At 36.5% G+C, this 15225-nt stretch overlaps 1 protein-coding gene across 6 annotated transcripts; it reads left to right on the top strand.

The window, feature by feature from the left end:
- Nucleotides 1-3149: 3149 nt before the first annotated feature.
- On the top strand, nucleotides 3150-6443 carry LOC112279506 (uncharacterized). 6 transcript variants are annotated; one of them, XM_090249243.1, is made up of 4 exons: nucleotides 3150-3704; nucleotides 4603-5207; nucleotides 5418-5607; nucleotides 5964-6443. In XM_090249243.1, exons 2-4 carry the CDS (start codon nucleotides 5045-5047, stop codon nucleotides 5968-5970), a joined length of 360 nt encoding a protein of 119 aa, XP_090105369.1. In that variant the 5' UTR covers nucleotides 3150-3704; nucleotides 4603-5044; the 3' UTR covers nucleotides 5971-6443. The 6 variants fall into 6 exon arrangements, with proteins under 6 accessions (XP_090105369.1, XP_024369781.1, XP_024369778.1 ...); XM_024514013.3 differs by having other exon boundaries at nucleotides 3150-4776; nucleotides 4947-5207; XM_024514010.3 differs by lacking the exon at nucleotides 5964-6443 and having other exon boundaries at nucleotides 3150-3242; nucleotides 4603-4776; nucleotides 4947-5207; nucleotides 5418-5884.
- Nucleotides 6444-15225: the final 8782 nt, after the last annotated feature.

Below are 15225 nucleotides of genomic sequence, written 5' to 3'. Positions count from 1 at the left end.
CACGGACATACTCATGTAAGCTAGTAATTACATATACAAATAGGTAGAAGTAAGTAAAAGTAGGTAAAAGTAAGTTAATTCTATAGTATTCAATATGGAAGCTTCATAGACGCTGCTTCGACTTCATAGGTGTCTTTAATTGAATTTTTGGATTAGAAACGTGGTCAACAAGTTGGCCATGTGCCACACATGCTGTTAGCTTGAAGATCAAGCTAACTATGTGGCCCACACGTAGAAAAACTTGCCTTGTAAGTCAAGGCATGTATCCTACAAAGTCAACACATATTGGAGGTCCTATAGAACGTCGCCACATAGCCCCTAGTTAGATAGTATATATAGAGACAAGAGTGAAGGCTTCTTCATTCTTGTCAACTCCTTTCTTGCTTCTAGTCTAGTTTCAAGGGTCTCTAGTTTTCTTGTCTTTTGGCAATAGCCATTCTAATTTCTCTTTCAATATATATACTTGTTTATATATATTTTGTTACCTCTCTTTTTGTGAAGGCTCACTTGTCTGAATTGTTTTTTCATTGAGTTCTTGTCCTTGACACAAAGCAATCACAAAATATGTAATCTAAATCAAATATACATGCACAATCAACATAGTTTCAAAATATATATATCTACAAAAGTAAATCAAGTTGTCTCTTACACTACAAAGATGGAATCTAAAAATGCTAAAAATGTGAGTAGAGAAAAAATCCTTAAGCTTTAATAAATAGTCAATCACCATAGCTAAATTAAATTCTTTCAATAAGCTTTTTTTCTTTCAAAAACCTGTTAAGGACAAGAACATGATAAAGACAAATAAACAAGTGAGACTTCTTTCAAAGAAAGATGACAAAATAGAAACAACTTGATATGTATATTAAGAAAGAAACTGGAATGGCTATTGTCAAAAGCCAAGAAAACTAGAGACCCTTGAAGCTAGACTAGAAGCAAGAAAGGAGTTGACAAGAGTGAAGAAGCCTTCACTCTTGTCTCTATATATACTATCTTATTAAGGGCTACATAGAAATGTTCTATAAGACCTCCAATATGTGTTGACTTTGTAGGACACATGCCTTGACTTACAAAGCAAGTTTTTCTACGTGTGGGCCACATAGTTAGCTTGGTCTTCAAGCTAACAACATGTGTGGCACATGGCCAACTTGTTGACCACGTTTTTAATCCCAAAAAGTCAATTAAAGACATTTATAATGTCAAAGCAGCATCTGTGAAGTTTCTAGGAAGCTTGCATACCAAATACTATAGAATTAACTTACTTTTATCTACTTTTACTTACTTCTACCTATTTATACATGTAATTACTGGCTTACATGCGTATGTCCATGATAAAACCATTCATAAGACTTAACTTAACACAATATCAAGGCAAGGAATTTTTTTTCTAAGTATATAAACTCTACTTGATATTAACAAAGACAACTAATGGAAAAAACTAAATAGATAGAAAAACCACTAAACCAAATCAAATCATATACATTTGATGGGATTTGGCATTCAATGCCACATCACATAATATAGTTGAATTAAAATAATTTTTTGAAAGTTGAAAGTGAACTTAGTTTGCAAAATTTTTGTAAGTTTTTTTAGCAAGTTAATAATATAATAAGGAGTTATTGGTGTTGATAGATTGACATCAAGGTTAAAAAATAAAAGTTGCTAACACTCAAGCAAATTATGAGTATTTTATCCTAATCTATAAGTTTAATTATTTTAAAATTTTTTTTACTTATTTTTAACTAGTAGATTAAAATGTGTATAAATTTTGAAGTAAGATGACTTATTTGATTAATAATTATTAAAATTTTAAAACTACTATAACATTTGATTAGATTTTTTTAATACTTAATTAGAATATATTTAGTATTTGATTAGAATTTATTTAATATTTTATTAGAACTTACTTAGTCTTTGATTAAGTTATCTTTAAGATTTTATTGAAATTTATTAAAATTAATTTGAAGTTTTATTAAGATTTTTTTAGAATTTTTTTAGGATTTTTTTAATGCTTTTATGGTTTTTAAATTATTTTTTATGATTTTTTTGTGATTCTTTTAGGTTTTTTGTTAAGATTTATAAAAAATTGATTAATGCTTCATTAGATTTGTTAAAGTTTGATTAGGATTTATTTAAGATTTTATTAGGGTTTTTAGGTTCTTTGGGAGGTACAAAATGCCTTCTACAACTAAGTGCCTAATGCATTCTCAAACAAAACAACAATTATACAACATATTTTAGTTCTTTGCTTTTATTTATTATTAAATAAGATATTTTGTTCAATATGTGTTGTAATTTTAGCAGTTTTAAATCAAAACTGATGTAATTTCAAGAAATTTAAAATAAATTCAAATTCAAATATTAAAAATATATCAATTTTAATATTCTACCTCCATTTAACATCCAAAAATCAAATTACAGCATCTTTGCTAGGGTTGTACAATCTAGGATAATCGCTTCTACTGTAGTAGCCATGTAGGCTTGACTCACCTAATCATGTGTAGCCAATTCAACCACATCTCTATTAATTAACTTTTCTAATTAATAAAATCAAATTAAAAAATAATAAAATCTTTTTATTGATTATACACTATAGAACATAATCAATTTCCAAGAATGGATAATTAGAGGTCATTGCTTTTGGAGAGATTGCTTAATGGAGAGAAAACGAACCATATATATATATATATATATATATATATTAATATATTTTTACAAAGATGCTGAATAATCTGATAGATATTCAGAGTCTTATATACATATTTGCCATAACAAGCACATTTATTTTTTTTAATGTACCAAATGAATTTTAATAAACTTATACTACATCAAATTACCTCAATTTTAGGGGCATCCAATTTATATTCAAATTTGCTCCAGTGATGCGTCATCATCCATAAAAATCATCCATAAAAGTCATCCATGAGTCAACCCACAGCACACCTCGGACAACATGTCCATCTCGTTCGTCTATCCTAAAATGGAACGGAACGAAATTCATCCACATAGACGAACAACGTTCGTTCGCTATTTTAAAAGAGGAGAAGACGGAATGGATGAATGAATAGACGAATGGATGATGATGATGGATGGATGGATGGCTGGGCCCTGCTTACTTGTTTTGCGCTGGTGCTGGGCAAAGCCTTCGTGGGGCTTTGTGCTTGGGCTCGTGGAATCCGCGCCATGGATTCCTCGAATGCCTCCGCTCAATTTAGGTCCTTTGGCCCGCTCGGCTGCAGATTGTACGCATTTTTACAGTACCTAGAACTTGTTATGGATGTTTGGGCTTTGATTTGATCGGAAACGAGCGAGATTTGGCGTAGTGTGAAGAATTAGACGTTTACCGTTCGGAAGTCAGCGGTAGAGAGAATTGCTAAGCTAGAGCTTTTACATTTTTGAGGTGAGCGTGGTAGAGGAACGATTCAATCGCGTTAGAATAGGTTTGGTGGAGAGAGATGGAGGAAGGGCCCGACGGCGATGCAGAAGCGGGCGCGGAAGATAGCAGGAAGAATGTTGCTTCTGACAACGCTTTGGTGCATGTGAGGGGATGAATAGTAGCACGATTACGTTGAATGTAGCTTTGAGTTCCACCGTGATTTCATTGAAGGATTCGTTGGTGGACCTGACGAATATCCCCAAGAACGAGCAACGTTTGATTTACAAGGGCCGGAAGCTTGTTCATGAGAGGACACTCGATAGTTACCGTAAGCGATTGCTTGATTGTTCGTTTGGTTGATTGATGGCTGTGTTGGATGCGTCACATTTTTATTCAGCATTGTGGTCAGTGTTGTGGGTTTGACTGTTGTGTAAATTTGAGTTGCGACGTTGACTTGTGATTTCTGATCATGGTAATGTGGATTTGGTGGGTGGGAGTGGCATCGTGTGAGTTTATTTTGAGACATTTCATGCGAGGTTGCTCACACGCACGAGCTGCCTTATATACGTGGGTTTTGAATACATATTGTTTTAATGCATTCCGTATCTGAGAACATATTGGACGAACTCTGTTTAGTCTATTAGAGCAAGCAAGCAATCGCTTACTAGATCAGCGTCCCACGCAAGGGGCCAGTGTCATTCTTCTGGAAAGGATTCCAGGTGAAATGTTTATTACTAACGAAACTGCTTTTTTTTTGTGTGTGTATGTATTTCTTTTTTCTTTATCCCGTGTATTTTTCAAACAAAATTCAAGAATCATAATGTTAAATTTAATTAGAAATGTTAGAAGATCAGGCGCAGACACTGTGATGGGATCAAGTCAAGACCATAATCGATTTATGTGCTGTGTCACTTGTCTCTGCATGTCTACGTGATAGGTACTGGTTATATGCACTAGTAATGGTGGATGTTTCAACTGATTTTTATGAGCAATTTTCATTTAGTTTGATGCTACATTAATCATGCAAAAATATGCCCATCTCATGGTGAATTATTTGCTACGAAGTATTAATGCTCGAATTTGAAAATGATGAAGTCTTTTGACTGTATTTCAAAAGCTCGAAGGCTGAAAGCCTCCTCTCATTGTTGGCGGAAGCTATGGTAGAGCCCCGAGTGTGACCATTAAAACGTTATTCCGATGTATGTGTATCTCGTGATTTGTATTAGGTCTGAAAAGTGATCATACAGTTCAATCATTTGGTCAAAGGAATGCCAACTTCAACTTAGGTGACAACTTCGACATCCTCATCTCAAGAAAATTCTGCTGGTCAAAGGCATCGAGGGGTGGGTTTTTTGAGATTTACACCTGAAATGGTATTCAGAACTCCAGAATTGCAGCAGGTGCAGCAGTTTATCTCAAAACCCGAACTTAATGAGAGAAATTTTAGATATGCCTGCAGTATAAAACCTTATGAATAACCCTGCTCTAATTCGATCTATGATTGTGTATAATCCTGCGATGAGAGGAATTATTGACCCTGAGCTCATGGGTGATGTGATGAGAAACGAAGATTGAGCTACGAGTAATATTGAAGCCTCGCCCGAAGCGTCAAATATGGTCTGGCGTTTGTAAGAAACTGTCCAAGAGCCAGTATTGAATGCCACAACGATGTGTGGGGAAGGCGGACATGACATGGCGTCGAACCCGTATATGGCTCTGACTGGAATGAATTGGGCTGCACAGGATCAACCTGAAGGCCGAGGTGCAACTAATATTACAGAACTTAGAGAACGACTATCGAACCTGGCCCTTCATCCTCGGAATGCTACGCGTGAGTAATCACCAATGGTTGTGAATTCGCACATAATGATTGTAAACCATGCCGATGTTAACTAGTAGTATTGCGTCAGACAGGAATTTGCATTTCATGAGGGGTTGATCGTTTTCTCTATCAATGCACGTTTCGTGTTTCTTTTCATGTCTCTTACGCATGATAGACGCATGATTTAACACCAACCTTACTCGGCCGTGGTTGCATCAGCTGGAGCAGGAATTCGAGCCGATCAGGCAGCCTCGGCTGTTCCAGGTGCAGGGGAAGTTCTTCCAGACTTGGATTGTCTTGCAGGACTTGGCCTCTCAGAACTTGAGATGATGAGAGATCTTGTGGAGCCTTTGGATCCTACCATATTGCAGCAGTTGGTGCATAATGCTCGTATACAGGAGATGCATCAGTACTTATCTAATCCTACTTACATGAATCAGATGACTTTTCCTTGTCAGTATTTCCCTTCTGTTTTCTCTGTCTGAGGACTTCAGCTTCTAGCTCTCTTTGTAGCTATAATATAATCTTAAACTCCCGTGATATAATCCTCACTGGATTTTGAGCAGTTTTTCTGGTTAGTTTAGTGATCCCTTTTGCACCTCTTAAACCGGTTAATGGTGTCCTGAATACACGATCTTGAAACATTACAATGTATTTGGAATATGAATCTGGTTGTTGAAAATTTAGTCACTAAGCTGGAGTAGTTTGATTTGTTCCGGGGATCGAAGATTCCCCATTAATGAGTATTTGTGGTCCCATTTACAGATTATAAATATGCATCCCCATCTACAAGCATTGGTCAGCCAAAATCCCGGTTTCAGAGAGATGATGCAGAACCAAGTCTTTATTCAATAACTGACCAGACCAGAGATTTTTCAGCTCGCTGTGAGTAACCAGTTACATGGAAAAATCTAATGACATTTGTTTGAGAAATTCCAGGTAGCTGGATGTTGGACCCTATACTCGTTCTAGAATATGAGAACATGGGAAATGTTATCATAGCATGTCTTTTTATTGTTGTGGGTGTAGCATCCCTGAGGAATTTTAATGCGGAGCAGGTGTCGCAATTCCAAGAGATGGGATTTATTGATACTGGAGACAACATCCAAGCACTTGTACCGTCACCACTCCTATGAGATCCCTCCAATCCCCTAAAAGAGCATCCCACACAAGTCACGTTAGAATAGAGCAAACGCAATGCTGAAATGTTTATGACACATTCTCACTCTTGCTCTCTAAGACTCATGTTGCTCATTTGGCTACGGCAAGAAAGAATGAGTGTTTCCCTCTGAGGTTGCTTTGGGACATGACACACTAAACTCTCATCGAGTCAGTGTTTGTCACCATCATCGAGGTGCATCGTGTTGCATAAGACTACCTCTCATCCACCTCGCATCGTCATCCTCCCCCACTAGCAACCATCATGTGGACAACGTCTAAGGGGACTAAGGGGTCACTTCCTCCTTTACGTCCCCTCAGCACTAGACTGTCTACTCGGCACTCATTTTACCTACGAGTAGGGTCATGTGTGTTCCTCGAGGCACTCGAGACTTAGAGTACTTAAGTCCCCTCGACTCCTTTCACGTCACCATACGAAAGCTCCTTTGGATCGAGGAAGGTGATCCACCCAACCTTTCCTTATGTCACCCCGCTGCGAGTCGCTTTTGGACATTGAACAACTCTTAGCTCTTGTTGCTTTCACTAGTATAAAGATTGCCTAATTTAGTCCCTTACATCCTCCTCCACTTTGAAGAGGTGAATGTCCTCATAGATAGTGATAATATTCTTTTTAAGATAATCAATCTTTTTGAGGGACAGAACTCATTCCATTTGATCCCTTGAGTACTCTTAGCATAATTGGTACTCTCACCATCCAAAAGGTGTGAAGGCTCTCTTTTTTGCCTAGCTTCCCGCTTCGATCACCCTTGAACTCTTTGGAGAAATCTTTCACCTTTCTATTGAGACGGATTGCTACCCTTTCTCGCATTCTTTGTACACCTTGTCCCTAGCTTTTCCTTTAGTTTTTCTTCCATTAAGTAACTATTGAAATCTTGCACTTTTGAATGCGCGTCAAGGAAGATCGCTCCTCCTTAAGACTTACCTCAACCGTCAAATCCCTTAACTGAAGCCCGCCTCGCTTCACTACTCTTCTTTACCTAAAGAGAGTGGTTTGCAATCACCGAGCGAGTAGTCCACTTAGGAAAAGCTAATTGTTTAGGTCTAGTTGCTCAGGGTCTTATATCCGCCTCATACAAGCTTCACGAAAGTTGCCTTTCACGAAGTCTCCTCGGGTTGGAAACTTTTCAAAGTTGCTTCATCTATTGAGAAACCCACATCACTTTTCCTATTTCATTTGTATAGGTTTCCTCTGCAACCTTCCCCTTCCCTTCTTAAGGAAAGATGTCTTCATCTTCTTAGTACATCGTGAGGTTGTGCGCATTGGTTCACAAATTTCAGTTCTTCAACTGTTTCCATATAGACCTTCCTTATCTATACTTCCTAACTTTCTTATTGAAGGCTATAACCAATCCTTGCACATGTCTCAAGTTTTGCTTATTAATCCATTGAAACTCATGTAGTGGGTAACCTTTGAAAGTACATAGATATTGCACTCCCCTAACATTAGTCCGTTTTTTATTAAGTATTGCTGATATTTGATCTATGGTTTGGTCCCATACCTCTTCTTGCAGTGGAACACGCTGTCGTAATATGTGAAGTCTTGCTTGAGAATGCTCTAGGCACCTGGTTGTGGAAGGAAGAATGAAAATTACAATAACAAAATCCTAATTCTAATAAAATATTAAAAATATTCTAATTAGACCATAATAATGGTAAGCAAGCTTAATCAAATTCAAAAAAACCTCAAAGAAATTTCAAACAAATAATAAGAATTCTTGAAGAAATATTAGAAGGATCACAAATATCACTCAAATACATCTCAATTCAATCTTGATTTAATTCTAGTTAAAATCCTATTGAACTTCATTCAAACTTTAGGCCAAAACTAATTGAATCTTAAATCCTAATAAAATCCTAAACCCTGAATCATACCCTAAATAAATCTTAAACTAAACCCCAACCAAATTCTAAATCAAATCCTAAATCAAACACTAACCAAACCCTAAACCAAATCCTAAACCCTAAATCAAACCCTAACCAAATTCTAATCCAAATCCTAAACCCTAAATCAAACTCTAATCCAAACCCTAAATAAAACCCTAATCAAATCCTAATACAAATCCTAAATCCTAAACCAAACCCTAACCAAATCTTAATATAAATCCTAAATCCTAAACTAAATCCTAACAAAACCCTAAATAAAATCCTAACCAAACCCTAAACCCTAAACCAAACTCTAACCAAATTCTAAATCCTAAATCAAACCCTAGTAATTCCTACAATATATTTAAACCTCAATAACTAATGAATAAAGCAAGAATTTACTCTAAGAAGGGAGGACATGGTTATTTTTATTTTCAACATTTTAACTTCTAATTATTTTTCTATAGTACTCCAAATTGACATTACTTGAGGAAGAAGGATGAGTTCCAATATTTTAATTTATAATATTAATAAATGGATATTAGAATAGAGAGGATTTGATATTGGATTCTATATTATGATTTTATTGTTTTTAAGAACCTTATTCTTTGAATTTCTATTGACCATATGTCCTTGCACAAAACACTACCTTTGTATACAAGAGACTCAAGGATCCATTCTATTCACATGGCAAATAGCCCACAGATGGTGTGCCACATGTCACCTCTCAATTATACTCTAAAATTTAAATTTTTATTATTTTCCTATTTTACAATAATTAAACATGTTAGATTAGGATTTATATAAGTAGAATTCAGTTTTATAGAATTTTTAGGATTACAACCCCTCATGGTATAAATCAAAGCCTAATTCCTTGAATTAGGTTAATTAGGACTAAAGTGACAAGAGTTAGAAAATTAGAATAGCAACTTAGTTAGTTTAATAATTTAGAGGTTGTTAGTCATTACTATAAGGATTGACTAAAAGCCAATGGGTACATCTATAATCATTCACATGATTTAGGGGTTGGAATTATAATTCTCTGAAAGATTTAGGGAAGTTAGCAATGGTAATTTTGGATTTTTCCTCCAAATTCGGCAAATTTAAGCAATATGGTGGTTCTTTTACTTAATGGGAGTCTCTTTAATGCAATGGTGGCACCGGATTTACCTCCTGGGGTGAAGAAAACAAGATCAGCAACCTCTCCTTCAAAATACAAGAGAAGCAATGAAATTCTCATTTTGAAGAATTTCACAAAAAAATTGCCAAGATCCTTGTAAGTAAAAACTTCCATGGAAATTATAATTGAGCATGGATTGGGGCATGTGAGTAGTCGATCTTAGCTTAAAAAGTTGTTTTGAACACAATAGTGAAGTTAGATTTACAAAAAAAAATGCCTTCTTGACCACTTACAAGGGCCATCAGCCTTGATAATGAGATTGGCTCTTGAATGAACGAAGGCCGTAGATCTAGATTAGGGATCTGAAAAATCAAGGGTGGAGATGTAGCCACCTTTTTACGAGCCTCCACTCAATTGTATAAGCAAGGCTTGGTTTTCCAAGCCCTCTCTCTCTCCTCTTTTGGTGAAGGGTGAAGCCATGCTAAAATTTGGCCAAAAATCCTAATTTTAATTTCATTTAGATTTTAAATCTCATTGTGAATTTTTTAGGTGGGTGTGCATGGATTTTGAGTTGTGAATGATAGTCATTGGGTCTTAAAACACGTTTCATTGTGGTGAATAGCTCCCTTGGCCTCCCAATTACTCCAAGGGTTTCAAGAGCCTCAGATTTCCCTCCATCAGTCATTCAAATATTTTAGTTCCAATGTGATTTTTTTTTTTATTTTAGCTTTTGTTGTTAGCTTTCCAACACGATAAGACTCGCTCCATTTGGAGTTGAACTGAATTTTTGGTGAAAGTTTGAGTGTGAGGGGGTCGACTGCCTTCGCAGTTTGGATTAATCGAGTTTGGGAAGGCATTTCTCAGTGCCTGATAACTTAATTCGTTTGAAATTTTGGGAGCATCAAGATTTGTAAGCTAAACTTTGAAGGGCACAAGTTTTGCTGGATTTTAAGTCAATTTGAATTTTTAGCAAATTTCTAAGTGAAGGGGGTTGGTCGCCGCGGCAGTTTGGATCACTCAACTTCAAAGGAGCAATTCTCACAACTGGATCACTAGATTGCAATGAAATTTGTTGGGACAGGAGCTTCTTTAAGTTAACCTTGCAACAACTTCTGAATCATTCAATTTGGAGCTAATTAAAAGTTTTGGCGAATTTTGGAGTAGAAGGGGGTCGTTTCCTTCAATCTTTGGCATTGTCAAGGTACCTTCGCTTTTACCCCTCTTATTTTATTTTTACTTTTATCTTCACAGTAACTCGTAATCTCTACATTTCAACTTTTGACTAATAAATTTTAACTTTTCAATTTTTAACCTTTAATATTCTCACTTAATTTTTTAAACTTTTAACTTTAATTTTTAACTTTAAATTTTAACTTAACTTTTAATTTAACTTTTAACTTTTAATTTAAACTTAAGTTTTTATTCTTATTATGAATTAATAAGAAAAACTTAATTAATTAATTTTATCATTTTTTTGTGTGGTGAATTTCATCTGATATTTTAATTTAATATCGGTAACCATTGCTTGGAAGGTGTTAATTTTAATTGAATTACAAACACCCACATTTTAATTAACCTAACAATTTCACAATTGGGAGTTCTTCCATTCTACCTCTTGAGCTCGTTGTGTAGTACTAAATCCATAGAGTGGTGGATTTTAGGCTCACACACCACGAACAACTCTTTCTCATAAATTGGCCACCTCAACTAACTGCCACTCTATTTCTTACTCTCAAATGCAACGGGCCACTATTCTTCCATCATTACTCTTCTAATGGCAAAGTCACTCGCATTCATATGAACTTCAAAATCTTTATCAAATTACAGATAGCCCAATATCGAACTAGAAATCAATGCTTCTTTAATCCCTTTGAAGGATTCATTGCAATGATTGTCCCACTTTATAGACTTGCTTTCCTTCTTGAAAAGATTTGTCAAAGGTCCAGCAATCTTTGAAAAGTCCTTGATAAAATTTTGATAGTAATTTGCTAGCCTGAAGAAGGATCGCACATCCTTCTGCGTTTTGGGTTTCTCCCAAATCTAGATCACCTAGATCTTTCTTAGATCTGGCTTAATTCCCTCTTTACTGATGATATGTCCAAAGAATTCCAATTCTTCCAAGTAGAAGACACTCTTCTCTTAATTTACATACAACCGGTTTTTCCTTAGCTTCATGAGCACTGTCTGTAGATGCCTTTGATGCTCCTCTTCACTTTTAGAAAGCACCAAAATGTCGTCAATGTACACGACTACAAACTCATCACTTTCCTCATGAAAAATCGAATTAATCAGTATGATAAAAGTTGTTGGTGCATTGCATAATCTAAAAGACATTACGATAAACTCATAGGAACCATACCTTGTCCTATATGTTGTCTTTTCCATGTCCTCTTGCATCATTCTTATCTAATAATATCCGCTATTAAGATCGATCCTAGTGAAACATCTACTTCTACTCAACCTATCCAACAAGTCATCAACTTGTGGTAATAGATAGTTGTTTTTCACAATGATTTTATTTAGAGCTCGATAATCAATACACATCCTCATTTTTCCATCCTTTTTGCTCACAAATAGGACTAGGGCTCCAAATGGAGACTTAATTGGTTTGATGTACCCTTTTTTCCAACATCTCATTCAATTGTTGCTTGAATTCCTTCAACTCAAGTTGGTTCAATCAATAACGCGCCTTGCTTGGAGGTTGTGCTGCTGGAAGTAATTCAATACGATGGTCCACCACTCTACTCGGTGACAGCGCTTTTGGTAAATCTACAATCAAGACATTACCAAAATTTGACATTAGTTGTTGTACCAATTTCAAAGAAAAAAGAATGGTTCTTTTCCATCTGTCTTTATTAACAACTTTCTCACTTACATCATTGCAATTGAGGTCGCCACTTCTCAAATGTAAGAGAAATTGTTCTCTTTTTAGTTCATACTGAGTAACAAGCGCAATCCTTGATTCATACAATGTTGGGAGGTTGGTGAAGGGTAGTCCTATGGTGTTCCCTTGCACTCCCAATCACTACGTGCAATTTTTAATTTCCAACGGAGCTCCACTCCATATCGTTCTAGAAATGTGTTTCCTAACACTACATCTATTCCACTGAGGTAGCAAATTATGAAGTCTTCTTAAAACCTCTTGTTTTTAGCTTGAATCTTCACGCATCTTACGACCGAGCGAGATATCTCTCCTTTCTTAGCAAAGAATACCTATACTTCCTTAGTCAATGCTTCAGCTAGCGCTAATTTCTCGTCGCATCTTGGGCTCATAAACGACTTGTTTGCCCTTGTGTCAATCAACATGGCCACTTCTGTACTCTCCACCTTAGAGTCTAAATAAATGAGTTTCTTGTGTGGATTGGTGAGGACAAATTTCTCATCAAACTTCCCTTTTTTCTCCAAGACTCATGTGCTAAGTTTTGAGATGTCAAAATTTTGATCCATCTCAACCACACGTTGAAAAGTATTAAGGATGGTGGTTACTTTTTTTGCCACTTCTTCATTTTTACAGTCATTGGCATAGTGTCCCTTTTGTTGACATCGAAAGCACGTCACTGACACGTTCATTTTCACCTTTTTTGAACTGCTTCCTTGGCTTTCTTTCATCCTAAGTTTAGAAAAATTTGGGGTGGGCTCCTCAAATTTCTTCTTAGCAAATGGAGGTTTCTTGTGGAAGGCCTAGCTCCACCATACGGGTTGGTTTTTCATTCCCACATTCTAGTCATTGCGCTCGTCTCGCTATGACTTAGCCCTTGTTCTTCCATTTTCAATTGCGACGCTAACGTAAAAGCATCATTGAGGTTAGTAGGGATAGTTTCTCTCTTCCAATATCTTCTTTTGGTCGAAACACTTAGCCCATTATAAAAGAAAAGCAACAAATACTTTTCATAGTCTAACTGAGTGTTCGCCGGTTGGTACTAGAAATCATCGACATATTTTAAAAGTGAGGTTTTGCCTGCTTCTTGTATGAGCTTAAGCAATTGTAGTCCTTCTACAAAGCTCTGCCACTTGCTCTCGAATCTTCCTATTAATTTCTCACAAACTTCACACCAAATAGTTTCTGTGGTATAGTTAGAATTGGCTTTGATTTCTCCATCAAACCAATCTAATGAACTTCCTTTGAGTAATGATGATAAAGTCTTGATTTTATCGACATCATCTTCAACATCATTAGCCATGTGCTAGTGTTCCACTTCCTTTAGGAACCTTTTAGTAGTTCTTCTTTGTTCTTTGTCCCACCAGTTTCTTGGTTGATCCGTCTTTGCTCAATAGGAGCTCGATCTACTCTTCTGACTCTCGAACAACAATTCTTTCTTCATGTTTTTTCTTACCAAAAAATCAATCAAGAGGTGAATCACTTCAATCTTCTTCTCAAATTCTCGATTTTTCTCTTCATCATTTTTGAAACGATTTTCTCAACTTTGAGTAAGGACACGACTCCATGTCGCTCCGTTTGTAAATCTGTTGAGTGATTCAAAGTTTTGGATGTTGTTTGTCTTGGTGACCTCAAGTTCCTTCCCTCTTGGTCACTCATCTCTTCTTTACTTAACTGAATCGGAGATTCAACATCAATCGCAAGTCTTTTTGTAATATCCTCTACCTCTCATTGAATTTCTTTGTTGTCTCTGTCTAAGTGGCTCAAATTCTCTTTCTTGAGTGTGGATTTCTTCTTAACCAGTTCTTATCTTGGCTTTGGGTCCTGACTTACCTAGATCTCTGACAAATCTCCTTCTAAAACTTCTTCATCATCCAACTATTGGATCAAAGCTTTTGTGGTCATCTTCTCCATTCTTCACAGTTTTTTACTGACAAATGGTTTAGAAAATCATCACTCGTACGCTTTTCGCCAATCCTGGTCTTAAATGATTTGATACCACATATAACGTCACTCCTATGAGATCCCTCCAATCCCTTGAAAAAACATCATATATAAGTCACGTTAGAATCGAGCAAATACAATGCTGAAACGTTCATGATACATTCTTACTTTTGCTCTCTAAGACTCACGCTGCCCATCCGGCTACGACAAGAAAGAATAAGTGTTTCCCTATGAGGTTGCTTTGGAACATGATATACTAAACTCTCATCGAGTCAGTGTCCATCGCCGTCATCGAGGCACACCATGTTGGATAAGACTACCTCTCGTCCACCTTGCAATGTCATCCTCTTCCATTAGCAACCATCATGTGGACAACGTCCAAGGGGACTAAGGGGTCACTTCCTCCTTTAGGTCCCCTCAGGACTAGATTGTCTACTCGACATTCATTCTACCTACAAATAAGGTCATATGTGCTCCTCGAGGTACCCGGAACCTGGAGTACTTAAGTCCTCTCGACTCTTTTCACATCCCCATGCAAAAGCTCCTTTGGGTCGAGGAAGGCGACCCACCCAACCTCTCTTCATGTCACCCCACTATGAATCGCTCTTGGGCATTGAGCAACTCTCAACTCTTGTTGCTTTCACTACTGTAAGAGCTGCCTAATTTAATCCCTTACATTACTTCGTGCTGTAGGTGGGAATGTACAAGGTGCAATTGATCGGCTTCTAGGGAATATGTAATCTTTTTTTTTCATCGAAGTTGATCATCTAAGTGATAAAAATCTTGCCATGGTGCCAGCTGAATCTTTCTCTTTTATACATATCTTCTAAGCCTCCATGGCATAGGACTGCTAGTACAATGCTTGTCATAATGCTATCTTACGATGGTTGTCGATAGACACATTTTTGGAGTCAGGCCTGCATTGACTTGTGTCATTGTCTCTCATTGTTGAGGATTGAGTGTGTATCCTATGAAAAGATAGATGTTGCCTCATCAATTAGAAACTGTGTTGGTCGCAAAAAAAGAAGTGTTACATGTGTCAG

The sequence above is a fragment of the Physcomitrium patens genome, chromosome 3, assembly GCF_059467195.1.
Source record: "Physcomitrium patens ecotype Gransden chromosome 3, ASM5946719v1, whole genome shotgun sequence".
Taxonomy (NCBI): domain Eukaryota; kingdom Viridiplantae; phylum Streptophyta; class Bryopsida; order Funariales; family Funariaceae; genus Physcomitrium; species Physcomitrium patens.
The sequence above is the reverse complement of the archived record's forward strand: the minus strand, read 5'-3'. Positions and strand labels throughout refer to the sequence as shown.

What these genes read in the sequence shown, in the direction of transcription:
- LOC112279506 (XM_024514010.3), top strand. Translation starts at nt 5,045, where the DNA reads ATGTGTGGGGAAGGCGGACATGACATGGCGTCGAACCCGTATATGGCT. An exon ending in TCATCCTCGGAATGCTACGC is followed by an intron (nt 5,208 to 5,417) that starts GTGAGTAATCAC and finishes TGGTTGCATCAG; the next exon opens with CTGGAGCAGGAATTCGAGCC.